General features: G+C 38.0%; 1 protein-coding gene across 5 annotated transcripts in view; it reads right to left on the bottom strand.

Annotated features, from left to right (window-relative positions):
- Positions 1 to 21,842, bottom strand: part of CSRNP3 (cysteine and serine rich nuclear protein 3) — a 101,712-nt gene that overhangs the window by 63,483 nt on the left and 16,387 nt on the right. The window contains exons 1-2 of one of the 5 annotated variants that reach the window (XM_061452340.1): positions 19,050 to 19,153; positions 6,507 to 6,677 (exon numbers count right to left, since the gene is read on the bottom strand). The exons of 1 other annotated variant lie outside the window; for it this stretch is intronic. In XM_061452340.1, the coding sequence (XP_061308324.1) occupies positions 6,507 to 6,654 (148 nt within the window). In that variant the 5' untranslated portion in view covers positions 6,655 to 6,677; positions 19,050 to 19,153. Of the gene's footprint in view, positions 1 to 4,333; positions 4,368 to 6,506; positions 6,678 to 19,049; positions 19,158 to 21,842 lie in introns of those variants that run through there. 3 more of the 5 variants (XM_061452368.1, XM_061452403.1, XM_061452385.1) reach the window with 3 other exon arrangements.

Here is a 21,842-nt window from a genome sequence, read left to right as displayed (position 1 = left end):
AAAACCCACAAGCATCCAAAAAGCCCACACAAACAAAATGAAAACAAACAAAAACAGCACAGGAGGCTATTCTCAACTCACTGTTAGAGACCTAAGACCTCTTACAGCATGGTCACACAAACAACATATTTGGAAGCTGCATTAACTGATAGGGAAAAAAAAAAACCTTTGAGCAGGAGCAAACCACAGAATGGAATGAACCTCTAGAAGAAGATCCACCACCAATAGAAACTGGGTTTTTATGCCGCTGTCCTTCTGGTGTTAACTCCCCTCAGTCAGGCGTTTTGCTGAATCAGTTGCTAGTGTGGGCAAAGAGAGAAGGAGAAAACACTACCCAATGGCTCATGTATTGAGGGGTGGTATATACTGACATTAGTTATAACGTTTACAGTAATGGAGAATAAGACAATATAATTTATCAAAAGCTCTAACTTGCTTTTAAATTTCAAAACATCTTTAAAGCCATCTTTAAAGACTGGTAGTAAAAGCTGCAAACCAGTATAAAACACAGAATGTGTACCAAATATACGAAACAAGATATTGCACTAGATGAGAAGATATTGTAATAGTCTTCCTGAAGCTTAATTTGCAAATTCAGAGAAAGCTGCTAAGAGGCCACTGGGACTCACTAGGAATAAGATTTGATTCATTAATGATCTCCCTGCAAAAGCTAATGTAATGGTATAAGGCCACCCACAGCTTTCACTAGTATCCAAATGTTGTCATAATTCTGCTTCATGTCTGCGGAGCAGGACAGCTACTTTTAGCATCCAAGACATCTTAAGGTTTTTACCCTTAGAAACACATTTGAAAATACTGGTACTATTTGTAAAGACCATGAAGCAAATCTTCACTAAAATCTGTATCCCAGCTTCATGGATTCTCCAGAAAAAGATGTTTGGTAAGACCTACAAATCCAAGCTAGAAGTTAGTTGAAAAGATCTTCTGAGAGAATTTTAAAGACTTTGAGCGCAAGCACATTACTCTTTGTCAAGAATGCAATTGTTATCATGATTTTGTATTACTAAAACTTCATGCATGTCACAGGTGAAAAAAAAACAACAAACTTCATATATAGATATGTCTATAAATTAGATTGTAAAGTTATTAAATTTATTTTTCGTATTGTAATAGCATCTAGAGACATCAACTGCTATAAAAAGTATAAAACTAGTGACTAAGACTTGATGTGCTACACTACTCCAATTGTGAATCTAATTTTTATTCTGCATCACAAATCAAGGACAAAAATCCAACCATTATTTTTAATTTTTAGCTAATCTCATAGACAAGAGCCAGTCAGCAAATACAATTTCACACATCACACTAGCATCATTCTGAACTAGATTTTGCCTGCAAAAGATGGTTCCAGACCTGCTGATGGTACATACTCCTGAATATGGACCGGGATTTATACATACATTCTTAGTGCAAGGTGCTTTTTTCTAATATAAGCAGAACAGATCCAGAAGCACTACAGAATCCCAATCAACACTTCCCAGTGATTTTCTAAATGTGCTTTTGAAATATGTTCCATACACATCAATGTAGTGAGAGTATGAGTCACTTTCACTGACTAAGAATATGCAAACTGCTGGAGCATTAAATTCCTTTGATCTTGATAAGATGTCTCATTCTCATGCTGTTCATTAGCCCTCCCTTTTTTCCCAGTTATGAGCCAGCCAATCTGTAGCCCTTTCTGCAAACTGACATATTTACCAAGTAAAATCTGTTACCACTGCTTTCTTGTTCTTACTGAAAAACACCCTGTTGCTTATCAAGCCCCTCTTGTCTCAGGAAACCTCATCCTCTCTTTTCCTTCATAAAGACACAGTCAATAAGCCATCTTCTCACCCTGACCAGCCCTGTATTAGCTCCTTGCTCTGTTTCCCAAGTAACCACTAATTGTTCACCTGTGCATTCTGACCCCTCTCTCTGTTCTCTTATAACCCAGCAAGCCATGTTCTTGTTATTCTTACCTGCTTCTTTTTGACTTCCACCTGATGAAATTCCATCATCAGTTCCCAAGTACCACTTTGCTGCTGACTTGCAAAAATCGCTAAAGAATCTCAGAGAACAACCCAGTATGTTGCTTTGAGCCATGTCCTGATAAGTACATTTCTTTACAGGTTAACATTGGAATTTAAATATCGACATGATTTGACAAATAAGGATGTCCTAAATTGGAAGTACAAATTATCATTAATTTTTCAGAAGGTTATTTGGCAACTGTAATAGGGATATTTTCTTATCTGTTCTATCTGAAAAATTATTATACGCGGAATCTGCCACAAACAGGTATGCGCATTTAGGCAGCAATTCAATTATAACACTGATTAGCGAAAAGCATTGCAATGTCTTCACTCCTTTGATGAAAAAATACCGTACAGTCAAAAAAAAAAAAAAAATTATCTTTTAGCACTTTATTCTTTACCAATCAAAAAATATGGTTGTCATAGAAACAGTAAAAACTGACGTCAGTCATGACATAACAACAAGCAAAATGGAAAACGTCCGCTGGCTCAGGTTTTCATGCTGGAAATCCTTCCAGCATGAAGGATGAATTGAACCAGGGGGTCAAGCAGTTCCCCACATCTTACAAGGATCTTATAGCAATAGGCATGATTATAGTTTTCAATAGTTTGGCCAGTCTGGAAAGAATGGTGAGCATAGCTGGTCTGTAACATGCATCCACAGAAAGTCAACTGAAATAAATTAGAGAAACTTTCCAGTTGCACCTGAGAAAGTTTGGGCCAGCACAAATTCACAAATTTAAAATACCACTCAGTATTTCCATATGCCATTACCACATTTACTGCACTTGTACATATATATGTACACAAGTGCATATGCTTTCTCAGATTACATTTACACACAAATTATAGTTACACACATACATAGTTATGTTTTTTTCAAGCTATACCTATATACACACATGTACACAAACACACAGACATACATATTTATTGAAAAAGTCACATTCATTTCCATGGATGTCACTAAGGAAATGAAAAGCAATATAATGCTACTCTAATCATTTACCTGATTTGGATACACCCAACATTTATTTTTGAATAAAACATGGTGCCACAGGAAAAGAAATATAGAGATTAATATAAAGTGTTGACTATTAATTATTAACAGCTTTAATCTGTATGCAGTTTATAAAATATTGTTATAATGATACATTCTACCATCACAAAGAATTACTGTGTGCTGACAGAGATTACTGGAGCTCATGGCATAGAAGAGGATTTTTTAGATTTCTGTTGTGGGTCTCAGCAGTCCTTTGGAGAAGCAATGAATCTGCACATGTGCTGATAAAGAAGAGTGAAAATTTATGAGTATATTTAGATTTTTCTGAACAGCAGAATAGGTTTGGGCACACAGTAGGAGCCCAGATTTCATGAAACATGTATAGAATAAATGCATTACTGCATAAAGTGGTATGGGGGGGGGGGGGGGGGAATTTACACTGATCTCAGATGAGGCTAGAGCAAACATCTTACATATTCTAAAAGCCTGCTGTTATGTGTGTAACATATGCTTGTAAGGATAGAGTTGTCTGCAACAGTAAGGTGTATTTGCTTGTTCTGCCCTGTATTCAAACACTATGCAACCCAATCCTGCAACTTTCTCACACCAATAATCTTTCTTTGCAAATACTGGTTTCCATTTTACAGTTATAGATATTTTTGATTTTTTAATAAACTTGCCATTTGGGTTTTGCAGAAGCTGATAACTAATAGAAAACAACATCAATGGAGGAATCCGAAAACCAGTATTACCAGAATCTAATTGAAAAACTAAGTTCTGATACAATATATGCAACTCCCGATCCTTTGAAAAACCTTTAGTAAACAGCCATCTGCTGCAGCAATCACTCCAATAAACCCATTCTCCCCAGAAAAATATAAAAGTATATTCCAAAACCAATAGATGCTAGCAAAATTGGGAAAATAAAACTGTTATATAGGAATTGCCAAATTTTCTTTGAGGTAACAAACAGGAAAATAACCAGAAGTTTCTCAGCTAATTTACATGAAATACTATGTTTTCTTAGGCTACAGGTCTGATTTTTCACCACGCTACAGAAACACCACTGTAAAAAGAAGTTGATGTGGCAGCTTCTATTTTGATGCAGCTAAATTGTACAAGATTCAGCTATGGAGAGCCAAGCTCTTTAAATTCAATCTTTATTGTTTATTTCTGCTTTACAAAAGCACTTGAACTGGTTTAGTTACTTTGTGATTTATAAAGTCTGCTGTCACAGAAGCCAGGATGTTTTGGGTTTTTCACTCCCACAGAAAAAAGTATCACACAAAATACTTACCGAGACAGCTGCATTAGAAAAGTACTGCTGTTGCCTACAGAAACATGAGCAAATGGATTGTGGCTTTGTCAAGAATGAAATAATGAAAATGAAAAGGGAAAAAAGAACCAAAAACACACACACACTCACACAAAAAAAAACCACCAAACCAAAACCAAAAAACAAATTCAAATGGAAAACAAATGATAGCTAAGCAAAATAAATGTATATGCGTCATGCCCTGAAGCCTATTCAGTAGACAAAAGCACTGGCAGACTTCCAAGTGGAAGAAATTCCAGGCTGAAAATTCCACCGCTAAATTGGAGAGTTCAAGTTCCAACAGCAAGAGCCTCAAACACAATCAAAGCAGGGTAATGAGTTGGGGAGGGGGAAGGAGCGGGACATCCCTCAACTACTTGTGTCTCAAATAACCCCAGTCTCTCTTCTTTCCACTAATACTCTAAATTCAGAAAGAAGCCTACAGAAAACCTGGGCTTTGCAAACCACTCAGTACTGGGCTGCCATTGCACTCACAGAGGTAAGGCAGCAGTACTCAAAGTACCAAATCAGAAGACCGGATGTACACACAGATTTGGTAGTACGAAGTGGCAAATAGATCCCAGAGGTCTGTACTCCTTGATACTCCTGAGACTTGATACTCCTGAGACTTCTCCTGGATGTATCACTGGTGCCCATATGAAACAACAGATGCAGATAACAGTAAGTTGATTTAATGAGGCTTGGTAGTCTCTGAATAACATCCCTGATACAAGCACCCTATAAGCAGCACACTTCTCAAGAGAGCGCATCAGGCTAGAAAATGGGTGCCTCTGTGCCCCCCCAGAAAAGAGTTGCCTACTACTAACATCTGTCGCCTTTTTTTAGTTGCAATGGTCCCTGGCAGTGTTCAAGGCCAGGCTGGACAAGGCCTTGGGTGACATGGTCTAGGGTGGAGGTGTCTCTGCCCATGGCAGGGGATTGGAACTACATGATCTTAAGGTCTTTTCCAATCCAAACCATTCTATGATTCTATACAGAAGCAGATCAGACTCAGCTCCAGCATGTCTTCTGATATGATGGATCTTTCGTCTTCAGTATGCAGACTGGTAAAGCGGTTTTGCAAGGGCACCTCAGGGTTTGAGGAAAGTCTCTTCCTTCTGCTGGTCCTTTCCATTGCAAGCTTCCATTCTTCTGCATTACTGGTCCTCCTCCCTTCTGTGTGGGCTGGTGGGGGAGTTTTAGGCTCTTCCTTATTGTTTTTTAGATAAAGAACTACACTAACCCTGTTGCCAGCTGTAATTCGTAAACAGCTCTAGCCCAGCATTATTAGATAGGGAGTTAAAAAAAAAAAAAATAAAAAAAGAACCCCCCCGAAAAGAAAACAAAAAAAGAACAAATTAAGAAAGCCTTCTAGCTGCTACATACAAATTGCAAAATAAAGTCTGGATCACTTACTGCTAGTCATTTACACACATGGTTTACTGCAGATACGAGGCTTTATGTAGATTCCACAAATTATACAAGCTTACTAACTGGTAACCTCAACCTGAGAAGTCAAAAGCAAAATATTCTGCAAATTAACTATTCATATTCAGTTGGTTGAGTGGGAACAAGATTTCTGTTCAAGTGTATCCTGCAGACATCAAATATGAATCTAACATTTTTTCAGGGAGAATTACACATTTCCTCTGTTTACTCCTGTAATGCGTGGAAGGACTGAGGGCTGTGTGGTTGCATTGGCTTAAGCAGACGAATGATCTGAGGAATCAGCTATTCTGTCACAGATGGCACACATTACTCAACTCTGAACAGATAGTGTTATGCAGAAACACTGGTGTTCAAACTTTGTGACTGCTGATTTTCCCTTTTTCCCCACCCAAATCATCACCCAAAATGGAAGATGTTCTCTATATTGAAAATATTTCACACTATCTAGATGTAAATGACAATATACAAGCAGAGTTTTCTCAGAAACTCACTGATGTACAATTTTTTTTACATAAACAACAACTAGGAAATAGTTATTTTTCAAAAAGAAGTACTTCCTTACAGTGTCAACATTTAAATGTAATAAAACAGAAAAATGCTTCAAAATACAATCAGATAGACTACTGTATTTCTGCCACATAAAATGAACCTTCCTTAGCTGGTATAAAAAGGCATATCATGCCCTACACATCACTTTAGTACTTACGAGTAAAATGATTAGAAGTGGATGGATGGACATTACTTCCACTGTCAGCACTTTCACTGCTAGAAATGTCATCATCTGATTCCCACACACAGGAACAAGGTGAAGTGCCATCAACTTCTTCAAACTTCCTCTTTAAAATTCCACTCATTGCTGCGATGCTGTCACATGCACCTGTAACAGGAACAGAGGCAATGAGGCACCGAAATACCTGCCTGTTGTCCAGGCCTTCAAATTCCTTTATCATGGAGAAGTTCATGTATCAATCAGATACTACCACCTGTAGTAAATGGTGCCTTACCAAGAGTTTTAAATAACTTTTCCAGGAAGGAGTAAAAAAATAGTATATTCATCACCTCACTGACCTTCTTACATGCAGATGGTAAATGCTACTTGTATTATAGCGACACAGACAAAATTTTATAACCAATATCATGCATGAAAAAATGCAAATTTTTCAGTTACACAGCAAATTTGGGCCAAGCATAAAGTATATATAACCCAATACAATTCAGCAGACATGTGCCTTTATACAAAGCTTAAAAACTTAGTTGCCATGAGGAGACATTACATGACAAATCAGTGTTCACTAATAAATATAGTTCACAGAGGAAACGTTTTCTCGATTTATTTTAAAAGCCTGGTATATGTAATACTCAGTACTATCAAATGCTCACATTCTCAGTTAGATTTAAGACCATAAAATACTTAGCATCTTTTCAGGCCAGGCCCTGCAAACATATTTCTGGCTCATTTTGTCATTTTAATTTATGCATAAGTTTTTTGCAAGGCTTTCGTGAAATTCAGATATGAGTACTGGCACACACATATTCTATTTCCATTCACACAAGGTATCAAGGGACTGAATCTATCCTTATGAACTTCCTAATGGTCTTCCTAATCTATCCTTATGAACTTCCTATGGTCTTCCTAATAACACTGCCCAACAAAGCCAGAGGCACGTTGGACATTCCTTATTGTTTCCCTTTCGTACGTAATAGCTTGTCTTCTTATCTCCATTTATGGACTATCAAGCAGAAAAAGATCAAAATATTTTTAAAGCAATTCCTAGATCATTTTAAAGCATCTGATAGGCTGAAACACTTTTTCTTGATTTAATTAAAAATGATCTTAAAAGTTTACTGTCACCATCGTTACTGATGACATCCTATTGAAGACTGAAAATTAGTTCTAAGATCTTAATTTAAAAGTTACAGATAATATCTGCTCTCTGACTATGCTAATCAGTGGAACCCTGTTGTAAGTATTTGGGAAAAAAAGACTGCTGTTTGATGCTTTCAAGCATATAGTTTCAAAACTTCTCATTCTTCTCCATGCCATTTGCCTTCAGCTTCTTAAGCTGCCAATTCATTTTAGAACCAAGTTGATTTCTGCAGTAGGTTTCATTCTACCTTTATGGATGTGACTAATTTAGAGAAAAGATTTCAGTATACATGTGGAATCACAACATAATGCTAAGAACAGATGCTGCATAAGATGATCTCCAGCACCGATCTTTTTTGTATGCAGAGCACACTACAAATTAAATAATGAATGTATTAGGTTTGAATCCTGTCAATCACACAGACAGCTTTAAATGCATGTGTCAGACATGATGTTCCCAGCTTCATTTACTATTTATGGAAGAAAACAAAACCCCAAACCAAAAAACCAACATCCCAAAAATGAAAACAAATAAGCAAACAAACAAACAAAAACCACCAAAACCAAACCAAAAAAAAAAAATCACCACCACCACAAGTTTTCCTGAAAGGGATTTCTGCAGGCTAAAGACATGACTTAAACAGAATGTGCTTACATCTCAACCTTTGCCCTTTGTCCAGAAATGAATTATTACCAGCTGCAAAGAAAGCATTGTGGTTTATTCTGACAAAAAGGAAAGCAGCACTTAGCTACAACCTGGGCAGAAAAAAAAAAAGAGAAAAAAAATACATGAAATTGTTACCCATCAGCCTTTAATAAAATCCCATCAAAAAAAAAAAAGAGAATAACAAATACTGAAAAAACAATAATAGAGAGGGAGAAGACCCCCCCCAAAAAAAAAAGATCATAAAGAACTCCCCTGAACTGTCCCCCACGTCCTCACTGTATCTGTTGCTAACCACCGTTTCTATTGCCTCCCGCAGTGCTTGTAGCACTGAAGTAGTGAAATCACCATTATTTCCATGGCAACAGCCTGCAATATCAAATCCACAGGATTATAGCTTGACTGCAGAAGAGGGTGAAGAAGCAGCTGGAGTGTGAGAAAGAAAATGCTTACACTCAAACATCTCAGTAAAGAAAGAAAGAAATGAGCTGACAAAGAGTTTGTTGTACAAGTGAGACCTGGGTCAAACCCATGCCCAAGCCCATTTAAACTGTGGCTACAGGAATCATGAAATTCCGTGTTCAAAGAACCTGAGTCATAATTGCACTGCAAGGCAACCCTAGTAACTGCTATCATCACTAGTGCGCAGACTGTCAGAAAGCAACAACTCTCATAGCTTGAGATGATGTCCAGACAACAGCCCTTTTGTCAGACATTGTCTTCTGCAAGTATACCAGCAACTGGATGACTAACATGCATCTTGCACATTAGTAAAGTTGTTGCATACAGTGACAGTCTCAATAGCCAGAGAAGTTCACAGTTAGTAGCAGAAACAAGTATTTTTCACACCAAAGGGTTTTAAACTTGCTTGCATTTGGCATTGCCTGTTTGTGCCAAGTGTCATGCCCTGGTAGAAGAAAATCCATTTTATCATGAAGATATATGAAATTAACTATAAGAAATGATTCCCAGGATCCTTGAAAGTGACATACAGGTTAGCTCTATGCCCAGCTAGCTGATCAAGGTAAGCCAGGAGGTACAGGAATACTGCAGAACCTGAATATTACCACAACACATAAAGAAGGCATATACCTGTTGCCCAGTTTTTGTCATGAATTTCTTCCAGGAAGATTATCAAGAAGATTGTTTGACAAAGTAGTCGTTGTGATAAACTTTAGGTATTGCCACTTGCCTGAGATCTGTTAATTCCAGTCTCTGTGCTATCAGGTCTCCCCAGGAAAATGCTACACTTGGGAAAAGAGAGACTTCCATTACTCAAGAGCTTGGCTATCCGAGAGATAGATTAAAAAGTATCTAAAACTGTTTATACACATTATGTGCCAGCAGGAGATCCCTTTAGAATAACATCTGTATAAACAGCTGCCACACCATAAGCCAGTAGTCTTCAGAAGGAGGCACATCTGCAGAGCAGCGCCTAAGGCTGATACATTTAACCCACGCCTCATTTACATGGGCATCGTGTAGTACCTGAGCAAGAGCCACATCTCTAGGAACTAGGACAAAAGAAGCACAGTGACACATATGATACATTCCAGTGGAAGAGAAAACAATAGGAATAAGCAAAAGTCAAACTTACAACAGCAGTGAGGTCACAAAGTTATCTCAATATATCTCAAATATATATCTCATATATCTCAATATATCTCAACTATCTCAGAAATATATCTCAAAATATCTCAACAGGTTCCCTAAGTCCCTAATGAAGGAACCAGGACAGGGAATTCATACTGAATTGTTGTTCTTCCTGCACCTGAGCTACGACTGCATCAGTAATTTCAGATTTGGGGGAATCAAATAGAAGTAACTGCAGTCACACAGAAATTTGAACCCAACCTCATTTGAACTGAAGACTCTCCAAGTTTAGGGAACACCACACTGAAGACTTAGACAAGTCAAATTTTCAATATATGAATGGAAAGTAATACTTACAAATACACCACATATTTGGTAACAGGAATCATAAAGGGTAATATAACTACACAGTGGTACAATTTTGCTAACACAAAAGTCACTGCATGCAAGACAATACATTGTATAGGTTGGCAATAATTTCAAACACAGAAGTACTACAGCAACACGTATATTCTGAGGAAAAATGAGAAAACGTATGTATTTCTGCATAAAATCCAGTACACAGTACACAAAAGTTCACAACTGACTGTAGGAACCAAACTACACCACATGACTAAGAAAAACAAACACAGGTGTCAGTATTTTTGGACTTCCAGTAAGACACCAGTGAGGCCCAGCCTCCAGAAAAATCAGCCACCAGCTACAGCTAGATATCTACTACATCAGACTTGTCAGTCTAGGTGAAAAAGGGAGAAAGTTGGCTTGAAAAGTTCAATGAGAAACAGACCTTTCTGGATAATTATTAAATAGCTGCCTAGTAGCTGAGACTGATTTGGAGCAGCATCCTGCTGATTCTCACAACTGAGTAACAAGCAAGCACTGAAAGCTTTCCTGTTTGATGATATATCCTGCACAAAAAAAAAATCCTTGCACAGAGATGAGATACATCATCCTCTGCCATGCTCCTCACCGTGCTAACATGGCATTAATCCACAGCAAAGCAAAGGAAATTTGAAACAGGGGGAGCAGAATTAAAGCAAGGAAAATCAGCTACATGCACTGTTGTGAGCTTTAAGTCAGACACCAATTGCCTGACAATTAAGGATTCTTCAAGGAGATGGCAACTTGACACAGTAGAAACATATGATGGATATGGGCTGTGAGAAGGATGTATCTTTCTTAAACACCCCCCACATCCATTTTTTCCTCCCTTCTTTCCTAATTTTTCTCTACCCTGAAGAAACTGCTCCTACAAAGAGATCATTTAACCAGCTCTCTAGCTGCAGGTATGCTGACTGGCGAAGCAAGTCCTCAAAGCTCCATGGCAACAGGCTTTGCCTTGCTACAATGCCAAACAATTGGCAGGCACCATCCATTTAAAGGGTTCAGTAGCAACATGTTATTACCAGAAGACAAAAATCCCATGTAAACGTGGGGGATATATTTAACACAGTCACAATACTACCTGGAACCTACAAAGTAAAATAATATAAAAGCCTAGCTGGATTGATTTTTCTCTTGCACCTGAAAAGACTGGAAATCTCAGAAAACCATGGTAACAGCCTCATTGCAGCAAGTGGGTATTTCCAAACCCCAGTGAAAAGCCCAAAAAGAGTTACTGAGTGGAGGGGAGGGATGACTGTGCTTCCAGGAGAAGCTGCTTCTTATGATGTTATCCCCATAACGTACACTGCCAAACTTGCTCTACAAAACCTAACTTTAAGTTGCCATATCCTCAATGTATCACTGGCATCCATGGACAGAAAACAGTAAAACAGAAAAATAGTCCACAGAACAAAAGCACCAGGACCACAGCAGACAGGCACTACAGGAAGAGGTAAAAACCATTTCTCCCAACTTGCACTTCAGCCATTGCTTTGAAATGTGAAAAGAGATACTAATAACACAGACGGCAACAAAGAAAGCTCCAAAGAGATTTTTATCCTAGTCAGAATCTTAAAATAAGTTACTGTTTTGTTAAATTCAGCACTAGAGTATATAGCTCATAGAAATCATATGGGAAATTGAACAAGCATGGAACATACCTGTTGCCCTGTGAAGGCATAAACATCAAGGGTGTACTATATGCAGTAAGCATAGCAAAACAGATACAAAAAAAAATAAAATAGGACCCGGCCTCAGATTATATATCCTCATGATTTAGAGAAAAGTCTCACTATAGGAATCAGTTACTGACCAAAGCTCAGGAAAAACAAGAGAAAAGGTCCAAGAACACACCAGCATTGGGGTAGGGAGGAAGCAACATGGGACAGACCATGCTTCTTTCAACCATATATGAAACCTTATTTTGCACTAATTCCTTCTTGAGAGCTGATCACATACCATGATAAAATATATCTGCATAAAAATTCTGATCTGAAAATAAAAACGAAAATAAAAAGGCAGGCATCAAACCAAGACTTGACCTATGAGTCACACTGCATTCTGCCTTGTCTCAAATGTATCAATTGAAAGTACGGAAAAATTCTGACAAAGTGTGTAGTAGCAATACAGATTTGCTTCCAAACAAAAAGCACTTCTATGCAAATGAGTGCAAACTGAACAGGAGGATGCAGAAAACAGATGTTACACATAAAACATTACTGCAAAGTACTCATCACAAACAACTCCCACCCACTGGCCAGTCAGCATGTACTATAATATGCTAGGGAGATTTGGCAAATAATTTCCCAGTGAAATCATGAATATTGATGCTCACAAGCAGAGATGTTTGGGTTATTTGTTGTGATTAATATTCTTTTTGAATTTAGGTTTTTTCTTAGCTTGCAAACAAAGCCTGATTTTTTCAAAAGACATTTTTCTTACCTGCTGAATAAACGACAGCAGCAGAGATGGCTGTGAATTAATCAAGGTGTTTGCTTAGTTCCACATATTGCACTTAATTATTTTGCTCTTTGTGTTACAGACAGTTTGAAATGGGGGGGAGGGTAGCAAGAGTCAAAACCAAAAGCACCTACAGTGACAACATCACTCACACAAAGAATATTATTTGCTTGTGAAAATGACTATTCATGTAAAGGACTGCATTAATGCAGACAAAAAGCCATTTGCATGAATGCTTGCAAACAGTGAACAACAGAGGTACATGAACATGAATCAAACAGCTGTTCAGAATTCAAATTAATGTTTGCAATACATGTTTTGCTGTATTTGGCAGCTCTAATCACAAGCACCAGTTGCCAGAGGTAGGCTCGTGATAGTTTCACTACTACAGTCTGTAAAAATTAAAAGCATATAGCAAGCTAATTCCACTTAAGAGACTGGTCTGCACAGGCACAGGGAATAGCAGTAGTATAATCTTACTCATAAATTTGTGCCTACAGCAGTGGTCAAGTTACACAGACATAAACTAGGAAAAGTCTTGCTCTGCTTGCCTGCTTCAGTCTAGCTAAATCCATAGCTCTAAGTAAATCCTGCAGGATAAGGCTGCACAGTTCAACTTGGGAATCTGTTCTGGCTTTGCAAGCCAAATTCTGGCACATCTGCTCCTTGCAGGGTTTCTATACCATTACTTTACAGAACTCCTGATTTCACACTTGACTACTAATCCACTAATCTTCTAGACTGCCTACACATTGTTCTATGCTCTAACATATGCCAACTAGCTCCACTGGCAATGAATTTTGAATGCAAAAAGGATGTTGGCATATACTCACCTCCTGTCCCTACATACAGTACAGATGCAATAGTGGTAGATCTAGCTCCGTTAGTCTTCCCAGAAGTATCTCATAAGATCCTACAGGCACCAAGCCTGTAAATATCCCCTTCTCCATCATCCAAATACAAGACTCCCACATATCAGTGGCAGTGAAACGTCCTTCTGATGCCCAAGTTCAATTCTTAGCTACATCAAGTGGTACCAACTGTTAAACGAAATGCTTGTATAATTCAGCCAACAGAAGAAAATTCTTGCCTAGTTCTCCTAAGTCTTCTCTCAGCATGCTCCCCACAGAGCAAAATGAGACAAGTAAGCAGCAGAAATAATTCAACTAGGCATCCAGGAGCTTAGAATTTAGGTCTCCAATGACAAAGGCACAACCTGACAGAGTGGAAATCAGAGGCATTCAGCAAGAGAGCTTTCCTGTCAAGACAGGATTTGCCCACAAAAGCTGTTTAGTTTGAGCTTATGTTTCATTTATAACAATTTTGTAAGCTTGCTGCAGCAAGAAATGCTTCTACAAGAGTGGAAGATGCATAAATGACACTGAGTCTTGGAGGCAAACAGGCGATTCTGGAGAAAAGCCATGCTGAAGCTGAGTCACAAACTCAGGTTCATAATGCCTAACCTCTAAGTTATCTAGGACGCTTTTAGCAGGGCCCGTCATGAAGTCTTTACCAAAGTCTTTGGGTAACACTGCTGAAGACCTGGTATTGGCCACTTCTAGATTTTAAGCTTTGATGATGAAATTTCATTAATTAAAATGTCTTAATCCAAAATATCTGTGGAAGATTTGCCCTTGCTTCTTTTGAAGAACAAAAACAAAAAAAAATACAGACAGTTAAATGTATTTGACATCCACAACAGAAGTATCTGTATCCCAGAAGAAATTTTTAAGTTTGTATGTGGGCACCCAGAAAGGAGTTCTTAGACTGTCTTGCAGGACTGCTTGCAGTACAGCTCTGGCCAGAAGTCACAGTTCTTCATAGAAATTGAAACGTAAAAACAGAAAAAGTGCCACCAGTCCTAGTGACTTCTATAGATACACAGCCTTTTAGAGAAGAGTGAGCATGCAGGTGATAGGGAGAACCTTTCCATCTGCTATAAGGGAGATGGCATACTAACAACACATCTTTACTACACCTCTTTGCAAAAGGACAGACAACATTTGGCTTGCTTTGCCCCTGCTCAACAACTGGATTGAGGTTCTGAGACTTGCAATAGTGTTTTCCACATATTTCTGGTACAGCGGCTTTGCATTATTCTGCTCCCAGCTACAAGAATAGCAGTAGCATTCAGCTCTGTAGTGGAGACTGGAAATGACATCAATTTACAGAGTGCTGGAAATAAGTGGTATGTAATATAAATTTTGCCCAGATTAGCCCAGATAGCAATTCTGATTGGCACTGTAAAATGTCTGTGTACTATTTTAGCACTGATCTTCCACGTTGTTCTTTCATGATCATCAGTCTTGTGCACTGCCTACAGAGGAACTACACAACATGGTAGGTAGGCTCTCTTGTATATGTTCGTATGCTCCTGCCAAAGCACAGCATGGTCAAGACTGGTACAGGCCAAAGGGGCTTTCGCACATCTACAGCCCTGATGCATGATACTTAGCTCCCTGTCGCATGCTATTTAACACACAGCCTGGCTGTTCATTCACCCTTGCCAAAGCCAGCAGAGAGCACATAAATTCAACAGCTCTCCCCTTCTGCCCCATGAGCTCTGCATCTTGACATATGATTAGCCATTCTTTCCTCTGAAATCTGTAGTGTTGAGTTTCAAAACAAGAACAACAACAAAAGAAAAAAAAATCACAAACAAAAAAAACATATGCACAAAACCCCTGAACACCCCCAAAATCAGAACATTTGAGCTCTGAAAAGTACAGTACAAACTTGTGACACAAAAATGTACTGGAACATACTTGCAACACTAACTCTGAACTAAGTTTACCTCTTTTATCTCAAAGGACAGGAGAAAACTCTTCCAGCTTAATGGTTTATGTATGGAGGGGTGTGTGACTGTATCTCAGGGAAAGCACAAAGTCTAGGTGCAAATTTTAGATAACAGTGAACAAAATACTTCATACCTCGTTCTTGCCATAATCATTGACATTAATGGCAATAATTATGAGTAACAAGGTCAAAATACCTAACTTTAGGGGATTAACGTTTAGAAACAAGACTAATGGATAGTTCAGGGTTTTGTAAAAAAAGCAGTACTTTCTGTGCTATCATCAGTATCTTGCACAACCTAGACATAATGACAGATAAACAAACCTCATTATTATTTTCAACGGATGAGAACTTCTGCTTCTATATCCCGAAATAAACGGATTTATATCAAATTAGCTCAACTTGACTACTGTTGTAAAACACACAGATGCTACTTCCAGTACCTTATCATCACACCTTTACTTTCTCAAACAATGTTCAGATTTACTTATTATTTCTGCAAAATCTTAAATGACATACTATAAGAAAGGGGGTTTAAAATTAACTAGAGCTTGCTCATCTTAATACAAAACAAATTATTCTCAACAAGAAGGCCATGATTACATTTTATTGTCCTCATAGAAAAGTTTCCATACTCCATTTAATAATCTGCCTTATTAATATGTCAGTAGTCTCTTACAGAATGAGAGAATCCAGATTCTTTCCTACTACTTATTTCAATTAATCAAAGCCAAGTATTCAACTTTAAATGACCTTTGGTACTTCTGTTATCAGCTTAAAAATGGGGTTTGGTATTCATTTGAGGAGGACTACTTATTCATCTGTAACGATGCGTCATAATACTTTAGTGTTGTCTCTAAGACACTGCAGAACAGGAAAAAAAAACCTCATTCAGTAATTGAAAATTAACTAGGAATTTTGATCTATGCTAAACAAAACAAAAGAATAAGAGAGGAATATATAGCTCACCATGCAGCACTGAGGAAATATTTGTCATTTGTTCCCTTTTCTGGGCACAAGCAAGAAGCCATCCAATGGAAATGAAGAAGAGATCAAAACCAGTATTTTTCATCTGTACTGAAAACCAGCTAACACCAAAAGTAGTTGTGATATATGTAAGGAATGATAAAGAACTGGATAAAAAAAAGGAGTGGCTACATTTTCATAACTGAAAAGAATTCTTTAAAGGATGAAATTTCTTCATGTAATTCTATTTCTTACAAGTTCTTTAGTAAGTTAAATTTTGGCTTTTTAAGATAATATTTGACTTTTAAGTGGTTTGTATGATATTTCAATCACCTACACATACAACTGATAATGAAATTATCACTAATGACCCTGCAATAAATGAGACATTCTTTTATTTACAAATTGTTAATTTACAAAGGCAGGGCTTAAGCATACTCTTCCTGTCATAGCCTTCCCTGGGAATAAGCCTGAAATACTACACAACACATACCCAAACTAGCACCGTAACTCCACCTATCCCCCTGCCTCAAGCTTTCTACCTGCTTTCAAACTGTCTGGCTAGCCTACCTGCCACACACATGCTCCTTTCTCAGTAGGGTCTCCAACCAAGGCTAATGACCTTATCTCATTTCCACCACGCTGGTGAGTGTTGGCAGCAGCTGACAGACAATACAGAACAGAAGATGCAAAACTGTAGTTCATGTGGAATACCTGAATCATTAGGGAACTTGAAAACTAGTGACAACACAGTAGTTTTATCCAGTATCTTTCATGCTGTCATTATTAAAGCAGTAGATATTTTTAGCCACCAAAAGCCAAATCCATCTGCAGCAGCAGCGTTTCCAAGGAGACAGAATAATTTAAATACATGTGGAACTACATCTCTGTTTTCATCAACTCCTCTCTGTTAGTGGAGCTGATTTAAGCTGGATTTCTCATTTGTGGGGAGAAAAAGAAAAGTGATTGGAATACATGGATCCGAGATTGTAATTTAACAGTTGTGCTTATGCTTTCAGATACATATCCATTCCATACAAATAACAAACGTAGGATGTAACTCATCTATTTTTCAGTCAGTATTATTTACCAGTGTTCACATTCCAGTATTAAAAAGAGATACAGATCATCAGTCTTACAGAATATTTTGAGAATAACTGACAATTGCTGTACCTTTTTTTTTTCTTAATTGTCTGTTTAGCAAACATACCGGGCTCCATTGGAAAAAAACAGCCAGGAAAAAAGGACATCACACCAGACACCTGAAGCTGGTAAGATGTGTAAATAAGTGGACAGAGGGCAAAGCTTCTTCCAGTCCTAGTACTCAGTAAGAGTTCTGTTGACTTTGTCCAGGTTTTCTTTAATAACACCACCTTTTAATAATTTTTGGTCATCTTTAAGCAAATTCGCTCAATGAATACAACAAAAATGGATATAAGCATTTACTGATTTTATCTCTGAACTTCATTAAAACTAAACCCCCACAGTTTAGAATTATAAATATATTTTATGACTATGTACTCTCACACCAACAGTAATCACAATTTACTTATTTCAATGAAGATTTCTGCTTCAAACCAGCAAAACGACCCTGTACACAGTACAATTATTTGCTACATGATAAAATGCATAAATAAGTCAATAGAGAGCTGACGCTGACATGTTGAAATCCTTGCCCCAGTGAGGCCAACATCAAAATCTCCAGTTCTTTCAGTGGTGCCAGGATTTCTGCCTGTAGCCCTATCAAGTCACATCATTTAAGGATATAAACAAGTCTATTTTCTGTATTTCTCTACTTGGCATCTCCGTGGCCTGTGACCTAATAGCTGCTAATAACACAAACTCAGCAGAACATGTTTCATACAAGCTGTTTCAATAGCTTATTAGAACTGGTATATAACTGCTGTAGGTACTACAAGGTTTATCTGTATTACACACACAATTATAAGCATCATGGTTTTTCTTTACAACAAAGATAATTTTATGAGTGAATTATAAACCAGATTAATTCCAAACCTAAAAATAATGCAAAAATCCACAAAAACATTTTAAGAGTTGCTCTGATAAGCCATTCTTACTATATGATCAACACTAAATAAGACACATCCAGTTGAAGAAGCAGTTCATTTGTGTGACCTTTTCCTATCCAAACTCAAAGAAAACATTTTTAGATCTTCCAGTACTATTTTCCTGCTGGTAGCATACATTATTTTCAACAGCGAGTATTTCCATCACACAAAAGGCCTACAGCTTACTGCACAACTTCAGCATCAATGAGATGCAGTGCCTATACCCTCACATGAGAAAGTTGTCAGATAGCATCAGGCATGCCTATGATTTCACTGTCTATGGATCTCACAGCGGCTGAAGCCTCTTAGGCAGGAGAAACAATAACCTAAAAAGCTGCTTCAAAGTCATTAATGAGGAGCAGAGAAGATGCCTGCACATTTTTTATACCAAAAATGTTGTGGCAAGGATCAAGAATAGCTCTTCAGATCAGGAATTTTTTTCACACTTACCTGTAAATCGGATTTCTGTCTTTCAGCTCCGTCAGTGCAGACTGAAAGGCTTACTCCTCCTTTTTCTATCCATCAGACAGCAGTCATCCAATAACTGAAGTCATCCTGGCATCCTCTGGAACATGCTCTCTCCCTTATTTCCCACTCCCCACCCCCATCTGCATGCTAGCAAAATGGGAAAACAGCAAGAAGAAAACAGAACAAAAAAGCACATCTGAAAAACAGCTTTAATGAGCTACTTAGTAATCAGTAAGGATGCTCTGTACTGGAAGGTAATGACTAAATTTAAAGACAAGAAGAAAAACAAGTCTCTCTATTAATAACCTTCAGCTCCACTAGTGAACAGCAATTCTCCCTTTCAGCTCCTCGTTGTAAGGAAAAAAGGCAAACAGCTGTAGGAACACAGTTACTGCCTGTATACATTCTTTGAGCCTGACTTAGCCATCCAGATCTTAATGAAGAGTGCTGCTGTGTCTTTAGGAAATTTTGTGTTTACCAAAATAACAGTGGTGCTTTTATAGAATGCAAGACTCTGAAATATCAATGCAAATAAGAATAAATCAGAGATAAATGCCAATAATTTCCTACTATATAAATTTTCTGTTTGAGTCATTATTTATAAAATACCTGAAAGAGAATAATTCCTAGATACTTTTTCTTGAAGTTTTATATACAAAGCTCTACCTGTATAATTGATGTGCATGCATTTATTTTACTGAATTTATAATACAGTAGCCAAAATCCAATGTACCGCATGAACTTCATCCATACAAAACTTTCTACCTAAATAAAAAATTCAAATGCAAAAAATTACTGGGTGAACCATTTTCAATTTTTGCACTTCAAACAGGCTATTATCTGTAGCCTCTTTAGTCAAAAATTGCTTTCCAAGATTAGGGAACTTTTATTTTGTCTATATCCACATAAATCAGGTTTCTGCTCAGTTGAAAACAACGGCATCAGGTTTACTTTACGACAGTTTAATTAAAACTAAAATCAGTAATGAATCTTCAGTCTTAGCTAAGGTAATGTTTACTGCCACATCAAAGCATTTGTAGTCCAGGATTTCCCCTTGAACGGAGAATGTTAAGCAGCGAGATGCTGACAAATACCTTTGTGTTTACAAATTTCAGTCTTCAGCTATGGCTTTCCAATAAAATTAACTGTGAATTCCTCTAAATAAGAGGATCTGTCCTCTTCACTGGACTATCAATCTTTAGCCACAGCAAGATTATAGCTGTTAGCATACTTTCACTATAAAGTAATAGCTGGTTTAGCGTCTGAAAAAAATTAGCCATTAGTCTTATCACAAACTGCCAGTGGATCCTGTGTATAAAATGCAGATTCTGCCTTAACAAGTAAATTAGGTGTCTTTTTAATCAAATTATACCAGTTTAACATAAAACCTCTTCCTAGATGCCTGGAAAAAAATAAATCCATTCCTGGAAGCATTAAAATCTAAAATAACTATTAGGTTTCAGATTGAGGTCCTTTCCAACCCTAACTATCTATGATTCTGTGATAATACCATTTTGTTCAGTGGAAAGGAACTGTGGGGAAGACCAAGGAAAACTTAACCAGACATTTTGCCCTGGTAAGCAATTGGCTGGAAGACATCTTCAACTTTATTTTCTTTTTTTTTAATCTGTAGAAAGAAATGTGGGAGTTGAGCACTAAGGCTCCACCTCTCAAGCAGCCTGACTGCTGAGAGAAACGCACAGGCATACAGAACTGTAGTGTCAAAACGGGATCAAATAGAAATCTTTTCAGTACAGATGGAAGGTGCAACATTGTTCCAGCCCTGAAGCACTATCAGAATAAGCAATCACAGAGAAATGGGCAGTACAAACAAGTAAATCAGAATGCCCTGCAAAATCTACTATGAAAAAAAGGGAGGTTATTAACAACAAAAAACCCAACACCCCTAAAATAGGCTTAGAATGAAGCAACTCTAATACAGTCAGTGTTTCTAAATAAAACACAAATAGCCTTGCTATAAAAAATTACCACCATTAAATAGGCTGATGTTTCCCCCTCGCAAGTGCTGTGCTCTCCCCAGCAGAGCAGTGTCTGTCCAATCTGTAACCTACACTCGCCAGTTTCTTCAGAATTTTACATAACATCAGTCCTTGTGAAATCTGCCCCAATTTGCACACCAAAAATTAAGGCATTTGCTTGATAAATGAATTTTAAATATATGAAATTCATTTCTGCTAACAGATCAGGGCGTTGAGGACATTCCCCTGTGCAGGGTGAGGTTTGGCTGCCTGGGCACAAGGCCAGTTTACAGAGAGCGCAGCTGGTGGCCTTGGAAGAGCAAGGGAGCAAGCAGCCCCACTGTGAGCTTGCCCACCCTTTGCTAGGATGCTGCGCTAAAATTCAGCCTCTTGCCCTTGGCCCTGCCCAAGCAATGCTAGCACTTGGCTGCAGCCGTTCCTGGATCTGGCCAGGCATCTGCTTGATACAAACCCCAGGAGACTGACCATAGACCTGCCTCCTGTCTCAGCCTGGCGGCCACCCCTCCACCTGACTGTTGTACTGCCCTGTCAGTACCGTTGGGCTGCCCTCAGCTTCTGGCTCTCCTGCCCTTTCCAAGCTGCCTTGGCTGCTCCCCAGTACAGCACCTGAACCCAAATGTCGCTTTCCAGAGACACCACTTGCAAAGTCTTAACAGCGCTTTCCGGCTCCTAGTGGCATTATTGGACTAATTAATCACATATACAAAGAGACAGAGAAAGGGAAAGTGGATCCTTTTTGAATCCACATTTTTACTTAGTCCCTGATGTGACTCAA

Source organism: Pezoporus flaviventris, unplaced genomic scaffold (assembly GCF_033815535.1).
Source record: "Pezoporus flaviventris isolate CSIRO_AGI_PZ_B2104156 unplaced genomic scaffold, CSIRO_AGI_Pfla_v1 ptg000001l, whole genome shotgun sequence".
Lineage (NCBI taxonomy): Eukaryota > Metazoa > Chordata > Aves > Psittaciformes > Psittacidae > Pezoporus > Pezoporus flaviventris.
Note: the sequence above shows the minus strand (reverse complement) of the source record. Positions and strands in the feature narration are given on the sequence as shown.